The 15,092-nt window shown below is 39.9% G+C and overlaps 1 protein-coding gene across 1 annotated transcript; it reads right to left on the bottom strand.

The window, feature by feature from the left end:
• Positions 1 to 221: 221 nt before the first annotated feature.
• On the bottom strand, positions 222 to 14,415 carry MTERF3 (mitochondrial transcription termination factor 3). The gene is made up of 7 exons (XM_062503152.1): positions 14,073 to 14,415; positions 11,736 to 11,888; positions 10,558 to 10,747; positions 7,477 to 7,624; positions 6,222 to 6,293; positions 3,342 to 3,503; positions 222 to 1,076 (listed from the first exon to the last, which is right to left on the bottom strand). Exons 1-7 carry the CDS (start codon positions 14,398 to 14,400, stop codon positions 882 to 884), a joined length of 1,248 nt encoding a protein of 415 aa, XP_062359136.1. The 5' UTR covers positions 14,401 to 14,415; the 3' UTR covers positions 222 to 881.
• Positions 14,416 to 15,092: the final 677 nt, after the last annotated feature.

A 15,092-nucleotide genomic window follows, 5' to 3' on the forward strand; every position in this document is an offset into this window, starting at 1 on the left:
ATCACCTTAATATATACTATAGCCTCTTTTCATATGGTTACTTGTATATTAAAGCCACACAAATCTCATTGGTATGGGGGGGGGGGGGGGTGGGGAACTGAAGAAGGGGAAGAGAAAAGTAAAATAAAGTTGTTATAGATTTCTTAGATTTCGGGAACAATAACAGCTTTAGTTTTCTTTTTATAAGTAGCCTAAATTTAGTTTGCTGTGGTGTTTGTTTGTTTTTTTTTTGTTGTTGTTGTTTTGGTTTATTTTTATTTTTTTTTTTTTTTACATTTCTAACCAGCTTTTAGGATACTACTTTCAGCAGCTAGCTGCACAAGGAAACACCTTTGTAACCTACTGAAAGAATGCCTTTCTGTATGGGGATCTTCACATATTAATGGTGTGATTTTTTTTTGTACCATACAAGGAAAACAGTGACATTATTAGCTCAAGCAGGTAAACATGACACTATTACCACACTATCTTGCTATTCTAACTTTTGGGGAAGAGGGTGAAAGGAGAAGACAACAGAGTGCAAGACAGAGAATAAGTCAGTAGCCAGTTTTCCCATCTCCCAAAATTCTGCCACTATTAAAAGAAAAAATGAAGAATTTGAATTTACCTTTCTGTTAATGTTCTGCATCATCCACTCTGAATTAAGATAGTGGTGAATTACAAGACTTGAATTAACAGCAACCAACATATTGGCTCACTCCTTCTGAAATACATTTTTTTAATTACTCTAAGTATTACTGTGAGCCTTTAAATCCTACACGCTTCATAAACAATGACTTCTGAACCAGCAATTAAGAAGTTAAGAGACCTTAAAGGGAAGTAGTTTTATAAAGTATGTTTATTTTGTAACTTAATTCTAGAACTTTTACATGTGCAACTAATTAAAGTGTTTTTAAGAAATTTTCAAAGTCCTGCATAGACACTTTGGCAATCTCTGTACAGAACACCTCATCGGGCAAGGATACCAGCTGATCCAGAGAGATGTAGCTGGGTTGGGCTGGGTCATACTGGGCTCTTCCCAAGAAGGCAAGAAACATATGCCTCTCTCTGATTCGTAATAGCTTTGAGTTGAAAACCTAAGAAAGAAAAGGGAAGAATTTTTTAGCCTGTCTAAACTTCAGACCTTGAGGCATCGAAAATAAGAGCCTTTTTTAGACAAACTGAAGATCTAGGAGGCAAACAAATAATATGCTTATTTTCCTTTAATTTATGTCAACACCAGATAGACTACATTTGTATATAAATTCTAAACTCTAAATAAATACTTCAGTACAATATGCTGACATACACACACTATAGAAAACAGGGAGTGATACAAAACACCTAATGTGCTTGAGAGTTGTTTCTATATAACAACTATATTACTTTTGTGTAATCACAGCCAAGAAAGTGGAGACATTCAAATAACAGGGAGCGCTTCCCCTGGAGCATCAGACAGGTTTAAATGACTGCTGTTACAAGGAAGAAATGAAGAGATGGCCACATGGCATAATGCAAACAACAGGCTGGCATAGTGGCAAGGGCAGAGGTGAGCAGATGTGATTCCTGTCACGATAGCATGGCCAAAAGGCACAGTGTCGGGGCTCAAAACAACCATTTGTCTTCTGCTGTACAGCAATGCCTACCTTTGAAGATATCTACCACCAAAAAAAATAAAAATCTAGACAGTCAAAGATGAGAACAATGGTAGGGGAAACAAACGAAATCAGCAGAACATTTAAAAAGAGGGGTAAGTAGAGAAGATGAGATGCACAGTTAAATCATAAAAGCAAAGGTCTAAGTTCATTCCTGAACAGTACAACTGAATAGTGAGAGATGCTATAGAGGAGATAATGACGAAAATGTGACTGCTACAGGAGGCAGAGATTTTACTAAAAAAGAGACTCCATTGATGGAAGAAGAATTCCATGAGTTTGCAAACTAATTTGAACAAGGAGGGAAAAACAAAACTACTGTTCCTCCTCTGCCTTCCTTGAATTTTAAGAGAGAGTCAGAATACAGGAGAAAAAAAAACAAAACAAAACACTTAACCACCATTTATGGAGATAGCTGACAAAGATTGGTTGCAAGGGCAGCTGTAACATCAGAGAGAATTTGACCCCCAAAAAAATAAATCCTGTATTCGTCCTATTTTCAACATTACTATCATTCAGGATAGAAGTGAGTACAGATGGAAATAAAAATGCATTTGTGAATGCACAAGTTAAAGGCCCAGCCCAGACTGATGTGCACTAACTGTATCCTGGAACTCAGTTTTGGAAGGTGAAAGGGAAAAACAGGAAAGAGAGGGAGAGACTGTGCCAAAAACAAGGAACAGAGGAAACTCTCCACTTACCCTACCAGATAAAGGGAAGAAAAATAATGAGGTGAGCCACCATAAAGCCAACAATAAGACAACTGAGAAGAAGTGAGCAAAACTTGTGGTCACTTACAGATGAAGGAGGGTAAACTGGCACAGATGAGCATTAGAGCAAGCACCCTTGTTAAGTAATGATATATTAAATAGCAAGAAAATCAAAGTCCTGAGGAGTAGTTTTATTTCCCCATGCAATTCTGGCTTTCCAGCCACTTAGATTCTCTACTAGATTTAGCTTTAGAAAGAAAATTACTGCCATTCAGAAGCTGCAATCTGTGCTTTCATTTTTACCTTGTAAGAAGATACTGCAACTGCATGTCAGCATTGAATGAAGTGACTAACACTTTCAACTTTTAATTTGTGATGAAATAGCAGTAATGAGGAGGTAGAACAAAATCCCAAAATAGTAATCTGAAAACTAATCTGTTTTCATTCCTGTGGTATTTTAGCAATTGGTGCAGCAATAAGAAGACCAATGAGAACCTGACTGCCTAATGGACAGAACTTATCTTTATACTGTATTTTCAGATCCTAAAATTTCTAAAGCTTATTTTTAAAGCAGACAAACCTGAAATAAATGTTTTTACATATATATATAATGTTATCTAATGAAGAGATCTTCTGCATAATCTCTCATGTGTCTCTTATGTAAGATTTCAGGACAAGCAAATCCCTAAACAGGTCATAATCTCTCTTGCATGAATACAGAACAGATGAGCGTGACTATCTCTGCTGAAAACCTTAAAATTCACAAGACTGCAGGTAGTAAGGTCACATGTGCTAAGTAAAAAAAACAGCAGTTCCACACTGAAATCCTCAATAGTTTCTGGATTGCTGATTAAAGTTATCCCAGTTAGAGTAAAAGCCACAGGCTAGCTGAAGAATTCACTTATGTTCTGCACAGAGTAAGGGTCCACTTTCAGCACATTAGTGAAGTGGGTTGTGACAAGAGCACCTACAGTTTATTCCCAGATTAACAGCTCACCTGAGGAAAGCGAGTAAGCATGTGGTGGGGAATGCCCATTATGTTGTGTAAGTAGTCAAATGTCTGTCTGAGTCTCTTTTTACTTGCAGTTAGAATCTTGGGAGTTTTATACACTATCTGTTGAATTTCATTATGTTGAAAACCAAGTTCAATTCGACAAACCTGAAAAAGAGCACAGTTTTATCTTCACAAGTCAGCTACAGCAAACAGCTTATTTTAATGTGCCACTGAAAGAAACTAATGCAAAATTCTTCTATCCTTTTGCACACAGCAACAAGAATGCAAACCACAAAATATTTGCCACATCAGTTTTTCTCAAGTCAGACAACACAAATTATTTATTGTTCTAGATTACAGTGTAATTTGCTTATAGACTATCCCCAAAATAAAGATGACTTCTGTGAATGTTATATATTTTTCAGATTGTCTGAGATGTGAACAAAAAAAAAACTATGTCTCCATATGTATGGCAGTTACAAGCATAAAAATTCTCCCCTAAGAGTCCTTTATCATTTTCAGTACCAAGCTGTCAAGAGACTTTCTTCCTGTGGAGCTCTGTAAAACACAGCCATCAAATAGCTAGTGCCTACTTTTTTCTAATGTGTTACCTCTTTTGCTAATGCACCCAAGTTACATTTTTATAATCGGGAGTATAGTTTCTATAGTCTCCAAGTTAAGACTGCTGAACCTAAAAAAAAAAGAGATGTGTAGGATATGTGGTGTATTCAATTCATTCTACAGCTCAATAAAGTCTAAAGTAAGATGTCTTTTTCAGAGATTGCCTTGACTTCAATTATGATTTCCCAAAAGAAAAACACGACACATTTTTTCAATAAAATCATGAGCACTCCTCCCAAAGTGCAGAATGGCAAGCAATTCATTGAGTTGTTAAGAAAGAATTCAGCATACAAGAGTGTCTGTTAACTCAGTCATTTCTTCTATCCTCCAACGACACTTAGAAGCAGCTTGCTTTCAGTCATGAAGTGGGTGTGCTTGCCAGTTAACATAACCAGACTTTCATATCAAACTAAGGTACTTCATTTGGCAAGAAGGTGGTGTTTTTGTTTACCCAGTTAGATGTGCCAGACTGCAGCTCTTTTCCAGAACTGCTTGTCAAATATAAAGGGAAGGACTTAGAATCTGAGTTTTGAATTTACCTTAGGACTTCCAAATCCTTACAGGGAACTGTTTTTAGAGGCAACCTATAATCAAGGTCTTTCAATTCCTCATTTTAACTTTCCTGCTTTATAAATATTTGTGTACCACACAAAATGCCAATCAACTAAGACAGGATTCAAGTATGAAAATAAGTGTTTGCACATGAGTGGTATCTTCCATAGACCCGAGTTGGCAGGGGTAACTTCCTGCGTCAAGATACACAACCAGAGATAAGACCCCATGTTAAATCACTGCAGATACAAAGCTGGGCCCACTGTAGAGGTAATTGTGGCAAGAATCTTGAGCTTTTCTCTTCTACTCTGTGATATGAAATAGATCCCTCAACATGTTCGGTGAGCTCAAATATAAGTTGCTTCAACTGCACTCACTCTGGCAGCAAACATTTAATATTCAATAACTCTCTAGGCCACACATGCTAATGTCCTTACTCAACAAAGTATGTATTATTCCCACAATAGGCAGTGGTAATGCAAGCTTTCATGTTTTACTCTGAAAATAAATCTCTAATTGTGCTTGATGAAACCCTCAGAGGATGGACTAAGCCATCAGTCCATGACTGGTATCTTACAACAACCAATATCAGCTACTGTACTTGTTTCTAAATAACAGTCTATTCACAATGAGGGATACAACCTGATCACTTCTGAACTTCTGGTATCTGATATCACTTCCCAAGTACTGTCCTCCCACCACCAATTTAGGACATGCAGATTCTGAATCCAACCTCCTGAAAAGCTTGAACTTTTAAGAATTAGTAGACTCCAACAGTGAGGTCCTGAAAATCCTTCCTTTCTTTCCCTCTCTCACTCATTTTAAAAATAGAGGTCCTATGCTGTATTTCTTGGTAGATAAACAGGATAGTCACATAGAACTGAAGATCTTAAAAACACATTCATTATAATAATGGCTCCCTAGCCTGTGGAAACAATGTGTGTTAAAAAGAAAGCACTATTAATTAGAACAGTCTGCTACTTTCCAGTCTCCTCCCTTACCACACACACATTTCAGATTTCAGGATTTCTAATGTTTAATAGTTTTTAGAGCAGTCAGTCTGTCTGAAAATTATACATTTTGATTCATAGTTATTTGTTATAGGATAATGGAATTTCACAAATTGTTACACTACATCATGCTGTTTGGCCTCGATGGCTTTACAGCACAGTAATTAAACCAATACACAGTTACATTTTCAAAAGGGAAAGGAATCCCCATGGATTTGAAGTTATTTACCCAACAGTTGTTAATAACGACCATCTGCTATCAGACAATAGGTGTCAAATGCACATTTCGGCAGGCTAGTTACCTGCCAGGAGAAAAATAATCAACTGCACATTTCTTGCTCCTAAATACTTATGGACAATCCAAGTTAGCAAAAAAACCCCATAATAATTAAGGGGGGAAAAAAAGACTGAGTATTTCTCTACTCATTAAAAAATGGGCAAACATTTATATCATCATATAGCAACTTTTGGCAGAAAGGCACTACATCAGAGTTGAAGACAGAATAACATAGTGCTCCATGTATTGGGTAAACTTGCACGCTATAGAGGAAAATACATTGTTTAACAGTTATTTTATATCACCGCTAAAATTATTTCATTAAATTATTTCTGTACACAATCCCCTACTAGAATTTTAACTGCTGACAACTCAAACTATATGGATAAACAATACACTTTTATTATCTACTCATAAGCTCACCTGAAGATTTTCTTTTACAGGCTCTAATTTGCCAGTCAGTAGCCTTGGAAGACGAATTACCAGATCCTTTGTCTACAGTCAGAACAGACACATAAATTAAAGAGTTTTACTGAAGGGTTCTTTGTAAATTTTTCTGTGAAAGAAAGGTCTATATAAACTATTTTGCATTTCATTGTCTATTTAATCTCTACACCAAAGATGAATTTGCATGAAGCAGCAGTATATTAAGATGCAAAACATGACTCAAATATGTTCTTTTGGAAAACAAAAAATAATACAACTGTAAAGCCGGCTGGAAGAGGGAGTAAAAGCCCCCTTTAAAAGATGGAAGTATGCTCAGGTGCCCAATTCCTCTCAGCCCTTAAGCTGTTTCTTCCCATCTTTTTTAAAAAAAAAGTAAACAACACATTACCCAATGGAGGCTATAAAAGGATTTTTCAGTGGAAGTGGAGCTAACATCAGAATCTGGTTAGACCACAGTGTAACACCACTACAAGAAATTACTCCACATTCCCTGAAGTGTCCGATTACTTGTAATCCACCCTGAGTACAAAGTAGTGACTAAACCCTTTCCCAGGAGATCTCTCACCTCAAACATAGAAAGGCCAGCAACAGGGCACTGTAGCAGCCATGACTGTTCATCTAATAGAAGAATTCCCAGATTCTACTTGGAATTTGGCATTCATTGCAATCCCCACCTACTGCAGGACACAACTAACACTGCCCACTTACTCCAGGCAAGTCCAGCTACTCCCTGCCCTGAAGATCCCACAGCACAGTGCTGAATACCTCCTATGCACTCATGGGCAAACCCAGAGGTCACTCTTGGTGAGCTGAGCATATGATTTGGCATTTATCTTATTACAATATTCACAGATTAGACTATTTTTTAAATGATGATTTAAGTATGTTACTTCATAAAGAGATGAAGAGCACCAAATAATTTTCCAGCTTCCTGTTTCAGTAATTAATTCAGGCCTCTGACCCACCTCAAATAATAAACTGGACATACACGTGCTTATTTGATAATAAGCTGTAGCAGGTCATCTTCAGAAATTGTACTTCAGATCTTCTGAATGTTAGGTGTCCATATCAATGCCATAGACAATTAAAACCATGTTACACTCCTGTAACCCTCTAGTGACATTAGTGACGATAACAATGTTTGTTGGTAACCTCCAAACCCTTGCGAGTATTCATATTGCAAGACCTTACATGTGTCACTGACAAAATACCCGAAGACTTCAGTCTTTACCTTTTTTACACTGAGACCAAGTTCATTTTTGAAGAAACCCAGTCTGTTATCCAGTCTTTCCACTGAAAACAACAGCAAATATGGAGCTCTTGAGACCATCTGAGCAATTTCTGATTTACCAAATTTTTTTGATTTTAGGTAAGACACTCTAGAAAGAGAACAAAAACAAAATAAAATCCAGTGATGAAAATTTTATTGCCTCCATTTATTCAGTGATCACTTACATTCCTCAGTGATATCTTATAAATGGACAGATGTTCTAGCATTAACATGCAACCCTGCCAAAAATAATTAGGGTGAAATCTGCAGTTATCGTAAAAGCAAAATACCCTCCCTTCCAATTAATGAGAAGTCAAATAAACCTCAGAGCAGAATGTCAATACTGAAGACAGATTTTAATTCCTTCCAGCTGTACTTAAGCAGATAACTATGTTAACCTACATTTAACTACCAGCCTGTCTCCTAGATTGCAAACACATTAATAGATCATCCTAGGGTATGGACAAGAAGATGTATACAGCCTTTTTCTATTTTAATGAATTTCATTTCTACCACTGAAAGAACGTAGTACTACACCTCATACATTCCTGTTTTGCCAATAGCATTGGAGTAGAAATATTGTACAGTGATGCTGTGTGTAGAGATATTATCAAAAAGACATTCCTACATCAGCTGAAGTTATGTTTGCTGAAAATAGGTCCCTACCTTGGTCTAACAAATATCTGGTTGTCAGCAAGCAAGAGGAGTTGACTGAAGTTTTGATATTTAATAGAGCATTCTTTTTTACTTTCCAAAAGTAAAAAAGCTTTTCCCAAACTTTGTTGATTTCAGTGAAAGCGAAATCCTATTTCAAGTACCACTTATCATAGCTCCCAGAAAAAAAGGCATGAAGAGGGGAATATACAGCACACAATGTAAAGAGACAATTAATCCGCATACTACCATGTACTAAACAACTAAACTACAATTTGGAGAGGCTTCCTCTGGTTATAGATGAGAATAATTGCAATGTGAGAATTATTTGCAGTCAAATCAACTTAGAGCATACAAGAATTGGTTTATCTGGTAGCAATTAAGATACTAAATGGGTTGCAGAATATTCTGCAGAAGCAGATATTCAGCAAAAAAATGGACTCTTTGTTAAACCATGTCTTGTGGAGAGAAAAAAATTAAAATTACCTTCCAGTCAGTACAACTTCCCTCTTTCCACAAATCCTCAGAAATTAAGTTATCATGAGCCAAAAACTCCCAGATAGAAGATACAAGAACAATCTTTAGAGGACTGATTCCTAACTGAGCAGGCACCCCAACACAGACACCCTAGGCTCCAGACAATGACAATGGAACTAGCACAGCTTCCAAAGCATCCCAGAAACAGCTAAATGAACAGATTAAAAATCAAATCTTTTGGCTGTCCTGACTCCACTTGTTTTCTGTTAACAAGTCATTAAAATTCACACCTGAAGCATTTCTTCCTGGAAAGGCAAGAAACTTAAAAGAGGGAGGGATGGCAAGAGTGTAGTAACCTGACTCTGGAAACTAGTATATTAAAAGAAACACAACTATCCAACCTGGCCAAAGTTTGAGCTACATCTGTGAGTGCTGGCACCAAGGTTAGCCCGTGTTCTACTACAGGGCTCAGCAGTTCTATGTAGCATGTTAACAGTTTTAAGTCATCATTAACACCAGCAAAAAACAAAGCATCTGGTGCAGCTGCAGTACAGACACTGATTTGCAACTGTCAAAATTGTTAGGAATTATGGAATGTTTTGACTTTTACAGTGTTTATCTGAAGTCAAATGCCAAACCTATTGAAATTTGTGTTTTGTTTCCTGGCAACACAGAATCCATAGCAATAAAACATTCCAGAGTGATGTAACCAATATCACATCCATCTGCACCGAACTGTTTATGCAAAGGTGATACTCAGCTTTCAAAAGACAGCTGAGACACACTCACAGCCTCTACAGCACACTTACTTTAAACCCTGCAGGAAATCATTCATCAGTGTAAAACTTACAGAATAATCATACTGCAGAAAATTAAGAATAAATCAGACTGCTCTGCTTATTCACTCTATTTCACTCACCAGCCAGTACCACAGCAGTGGCACTGAAAATAAAGTCTGACTTCATGGAAGAGTTAGGATATTGATCAGAAAAAAAACCCCAAACCTCTCTTCAAAAGAACATGAGCAAAGCTCTGATATCTGGACTCAAAACTTCTGCTGGAAAATGACACAGGATATATTTTTAGATGTTACTTCTGAAAGGCCACTTATTGAACATGAGATTAGAAAAACAGAGGGTAAAGAAGTTAGGTCTATCTTATACAAGAGTTTACTCATATGCCTGTTTCTAAATATCTGTACTTTGAGATTTCTGTTTCAGACAGAAATGCTACTACATGCAAGAGCCAAGTCAACAGACTTTTTTCACTAGAGTACTGGGAAGTTTTGAGTTCAATAAATATGCACATGAGTTGATTTGAAAAAAACTATTGAGTTAGAAGTAATATAAAAAAATTCATTTTAAGAACTGAAGAACAGTTTAGGGCCATATAAGAGTCAACGAACACACACACAGATTAGTTCATTGTAGTGTTGAGTTTCAGCTGGACAACAGGAAAAAAGTCACTAAAACCTCCTGCTGCTATTAGATGTCAACACAGAAGAGATCAGGTCTGCTTCTTTGATTGCAGAATTCATGAGGTTTCAAATTGTGACTGAAGAGTTTAATATTGTTCTACAAATTTATGTAAAGCCTCAGGGATGTTATTTTGGAAAGAAAGCTGACATGAGTAAAGCAAGTGGCTTAAGATGGCAAACTGCTTCCTCTGTGGCAGAGAAACAAGAGATGGGCAGTAAAATTTGTTAATAGACAGTTTTCAGGTGGATTAAGGTGTTGACTTATGATACCATCACATGCTAGTGTCAGCAAACAGGGAGGCACAAGAACATGGAGCCAGAGATCGAGTAAGAAAGGAGGCAGGCACAGGTTCCTTCAGAAAAGATTAAACCAACTGGGAACCAGATCTTCAAGCCAAGGTGCTTAACACCCTGCTACTACTTGAAAGGCTCACCTGGTTTCTAAAGCTTCCAGATCTTCACCAAGGATGTATGGATTTTTGGTCAGGAATAGTCCCAGTTGATTGTCTTCTATACCCACATCCTTAAGAAACATAAGTATTTTTTTTACATCTTTCTCAAAGTCCAAGGTCAGTAAGAGCTGACCTGCCTTTTGACGTTTCTCCACTTGGGATAAGTCAACTCCTAAAACAAACAAAATTAAAAATTGTTTTAATTAAACACAGACTCTGCTATATGTAAATGTTTCACAAAGGCATGTTGGAATTTATAGGACTACTCAATATTTTACACTGATTTTGCATTCCTTAATTACTCAACACAGCAAGGATATAACACCTTGTATATTGTGGAAAGACTCCAGATAAAATAAGCAGTCATTTTGAAGCTTTTGCTGAGTTTATTTTTTGAAGGAAGACATTTGCAGTGAATCCTGCACGTGCCACATTTAGAGACCTGCTCTTGTTGCACATAAGCATGTGTGCATGAAATTTCCAAATCTGTAATAAAAGGGAGGAGGACAATTTTGCTGTGAAGTGACTTTGTAAACTGACTCATACACGGCAATCTCTTACTACATGGGGACAGATTCCCCCTCTCAAATATTAATTTCTCCAACCTCTTTCTAGTCTTCCTTGCATGTTTGGGCAACAAGGGGGTCAGGAAGCTCGAACTCAGGTATGCCTGTAGTCCAAGTGTTTTTGGATGAGAAGGAAGGTTCTTGTCAATCCCTTCCCTCTTGCCTCTCCAGTGTGCAGCCTCTCACTCCTAAGATTATGCATAGCAATCATTCTCTTTCCCTCTTTCCAAGGTTGGAGAGCTGCAAATTTTTTTTCATCAAATTAAAGCATCCCTAACCAACACAAAAGAAGAAAGATCAATTAGTTACACAGCGATCCCCACTGCCGGAAGCTGTGGGAGATACCTCCTTGTAACACCCACAGCACTAAGGCACTAACACCAGCCAGCTTTGTTTCCAATTAGTATGGCATTGCTAGTGACACAGTCCCCCCTTCTTGTCCATTTACACCAGATAACATTCTGCAGCTTTTTACAGAATGGCCACAGTTCCCATTTTCAAGTTTACAAGGTAACCAGTAAGAGCAAAGCACAAATTACAGGATCTCCAAAGCTCCTGCCATAGGCAGACCACACAAACAAAAATCACACATACCTAGGTGGACAAGTTTCTCAAGGGTTTCTGAGTGATCAACATAATCACGGAGCGTGGAAGACTGAATGGGGACAAGTGGTTCTGCAATGATCTGTACAGCTTCTTCCTCGGAAATCACTTCCAAAGCAGATGAAGGTGGGACGTCATCCCAGTCTAAGAAACAAATACAGAAGACCCAAATGCATTTTGTGAAAAACAAAGCTGCTCCCACCAAATGCTATACAGATCTCTTAAAATCCTTTTCAAAATGCAGAAACACTGTACCAGTTGACAAACAGGCAATCTATTATTTGAAAATATAAAAACAGCCCCTGCTCCCAGTTTTTGCCTCTGTTCCATTTCTTGGTTGCTGCCCATCAACTTTTACTCATATGGCCAAATCTGAGAGTAGTACCCAGCAAGACTGCCTTCAGTCTGCTGCCCAGACCACTGCAGACAACAGATCACATCACCCTATGGAAAATTATCATCTTTCATGTCCTCACAAATGCATTCTTGCCTGATCACAGCCAGATAAAAGGCTACTGCAAAGATTATTTTTCATAACCTGGCAAGCCCACTACTTTGTGGCTCTCCTGAATGTGACACTGGAAATGCAGCTGTTTTAACTTTCAATGTATTTCATAGCCAACTTCAGCCAAGCTATTATGTCTTATCCACTGCAGAAAGCCAGGTGACTGCCACTATCTCTAATAGCAAAATGAATTATTTCCTACTCACTAAGGTTTCAAAGGGAACATCATTATGCTTGTTTTCCCTTAAGTGTTCCAAGTTACAGAACTCAGTGTCTTTTTTTAAAAAAACCTCTAAATAGATCTATTTTTCCATTGACAGGATCTCAGAGCAGCAAGATTAAGATTACTGATTGCAGGCGAGCTGCTAACATACACACCAATCATCAGTTTGATTACTGATCAGATGCCCTGATTATAAACTCTTCAGGAAGGGGATTTTCTGTGCTTTATATCTGTGTTTAATGGCTTCCTAGAGACCAGGATAACACTCTTTCATGTCAAAAAACAAAGGTGCACCAGAACTCTACTATGACATATTCCAAAGTAATTAGGATGTGCCTAATACTCCAGGAAGAGTTGCACAGACTAGCTTGACAGCTGTTGAAGGGCTTGTCTTTTTCTCACACCGTCGGAAACAAAAGAACAGTAAAATGTTTTCAGCAACATTTACACACTGAACAAGAACTCTCTAGGCATCTATAGGAATATTACGTGTTTTTTCTCAACTTGTTGAGGACTCAACCAATATACAATAAAGTCCATTCCAGATGCATGCATGTATTTTATTGCCACTTTAAGGTCTTTATACTTCCTATTGGGACTCATACTTGAAGTTACCAAAACCCCCCAAAATTATCAGTTATGTTTATTCCATTATATAAGACTGTCAACTGGGCAAAATGCTACACACACACATTCTTCAGTCAGTCTGCTAGCAGATAAAATTCTGGTATGTGGATAAATTGCATCAAAGGTGCAGCCACATACCGTCTGGCTGACCCATCATTTTGGTGGGGCACTGTTTCAGAACCAGTTACACACACAGATCTCCATTGCAGCTCTGAGACACCCCAAATAAAAAGCTCTGTACAGTCCAGGCTGGCTAGGCTCAAAGCAGAATCTGAACATTCAAGGGTGCTTGATAATTCAGAACAAGTTTCCTCAGCATACCCGAAGCTATTCGAAAGGATAGAAATATTATAATCCTTGTTTAGATATAAAAGTAGGGGGAATAAACGTGAGTAAATTTCCTCAGGGCACCAACACCAAGGCGCCGTTCTATTTATCTCCTTTCCTCGGAAGATATTTGGGCTAACACGTCTCATCAGGGCAGTGCTTAAGGAGGCTTCACACTACTGCCTCCTGTTGCTCATCCCTGATCCCTCAAAAGGCCGGGTAGTGCGAGCTGCTTCAGCCGTGGAATCTCCCAGCCTCACACAAAACAAAAAAGGAACAAACAAAAAAACCACACACACACCAAACCCCTTTAGTTTGTATCACCACATCTGTGAGGGAAAGGCAAACGCTCAGGAGATGCAGGTAGGGTTATGAAAACTCCTTCAAACAGCAGCTCCATTAGACCTACATTTCTACCCAAAACATTATACCTTTATCTCACTTTAAAGGTATTCTTTGTATGCTACATTGACCATAAACACCCGAATTAACTACGGAGTTAGTAAGAAGTGAAAGTTAGGAACTCCAGATACATATTTTAGGTAAACAGGGCAAAAAAAGGAGAACCCAGCAGGAGTTAAACCGCAGCATACTGAAAATATAATTTGAAGACTCGGGAGAAATGCTATCCCTTAAGGCCTCTTACCTTCGTCCAGTATTTTTGTATTCAGATCAGGTAATGTTTCTACTTTTGCTTGTTCCTGTTGAACTGAAGGCAAGGTGCTTTTGGTAGAAGAGCAGGATCCACCCTCGGCGCTGTCGGGCGGGGAACATTTTCCTACAGACACCTGCCTGCATGCCTGCAGTCTGCACAGAAGAACCTCCTTCCCAGCGGGCAGCGCAGCCACAGGGGCAAACCCCCGGCAGGCCCGGGCGGCGCAGCCGCGACTCCTCGGCCGCCAATGAAACTCAGCAGCACGGGCCGTGCTCAGCAGGCAACACCAGCGGGAGACGTGCCGAGCCCACAGCGCCATCACCCACCTCAGCACAGCATCCTACGGAGAAAAGGGCGCGGAGTGACACCGGGCGCTGCCTGCCTCGCCATAGAGCCGGGAGCGTGAACGCCTGTGCGTTACAGCGATCCCTCGCTGCAAAGCACCACGTTTTAAAGGCTCAAGGCTTTAAACGCGCGACAGACGGAGGAGGTGAGGGAGATCCGAACGGGTCTGAAAGCCACCGCCCGCCCTATACGACAGCCATTCCCTCGGGAACGCGGGGGAAGCCCAGCCAGGACCTGAACCCTCCCAGGGGGACGGGGCCCTCCGCGTAAAGCCGCCACTGCACACTCGCCACAGGGCGGGGAGGCTGGACTGGGCCGCGCTCGTCACACTCCCCTCGCAGGGCTCCCCAGGCCCGCAGCCTGCGGGAGAAGGGGCAGCGCCGCCCGACCCGGGAGCTGCGGGACCCACCGGCGCCTCACCTGCGCCGCACGGCGCGGCCCGGCCCACGTGTGCGCCCCGCTCCAGCGGCGCGGCCCGGCCCGGCCCGGGCCAGACCACTCGGGGAGGAAACAGAGGGAAAGCAGGCAGCAGCGTCCTTCTCTCCGCGTATTCTAAACGGGCGGTGTGGCGCTGCCACCCCTCCTCTCGCGCTCCGTTTTTTCCTCCCTCCCCTCGTGGGCGCGGCAGGGCGAGCTCCGCCCCTCGGCGCGGCGGGCGCGGCGCTG

This window comes from Cinclus cinclus, chromosome 1, assembly GCF_963662255.1.
Source record: "Cinclus cinclus chromosome 1, bCinCin1.1, whole genome shotgun sequence".
NCBI classification, from domain to species: domain Eukaryota; kingdom Metazoa; phylum Chordata; class Aves; order Passeriformes; family Cinclidae; genus Cinclus; species Cinclus cinclus.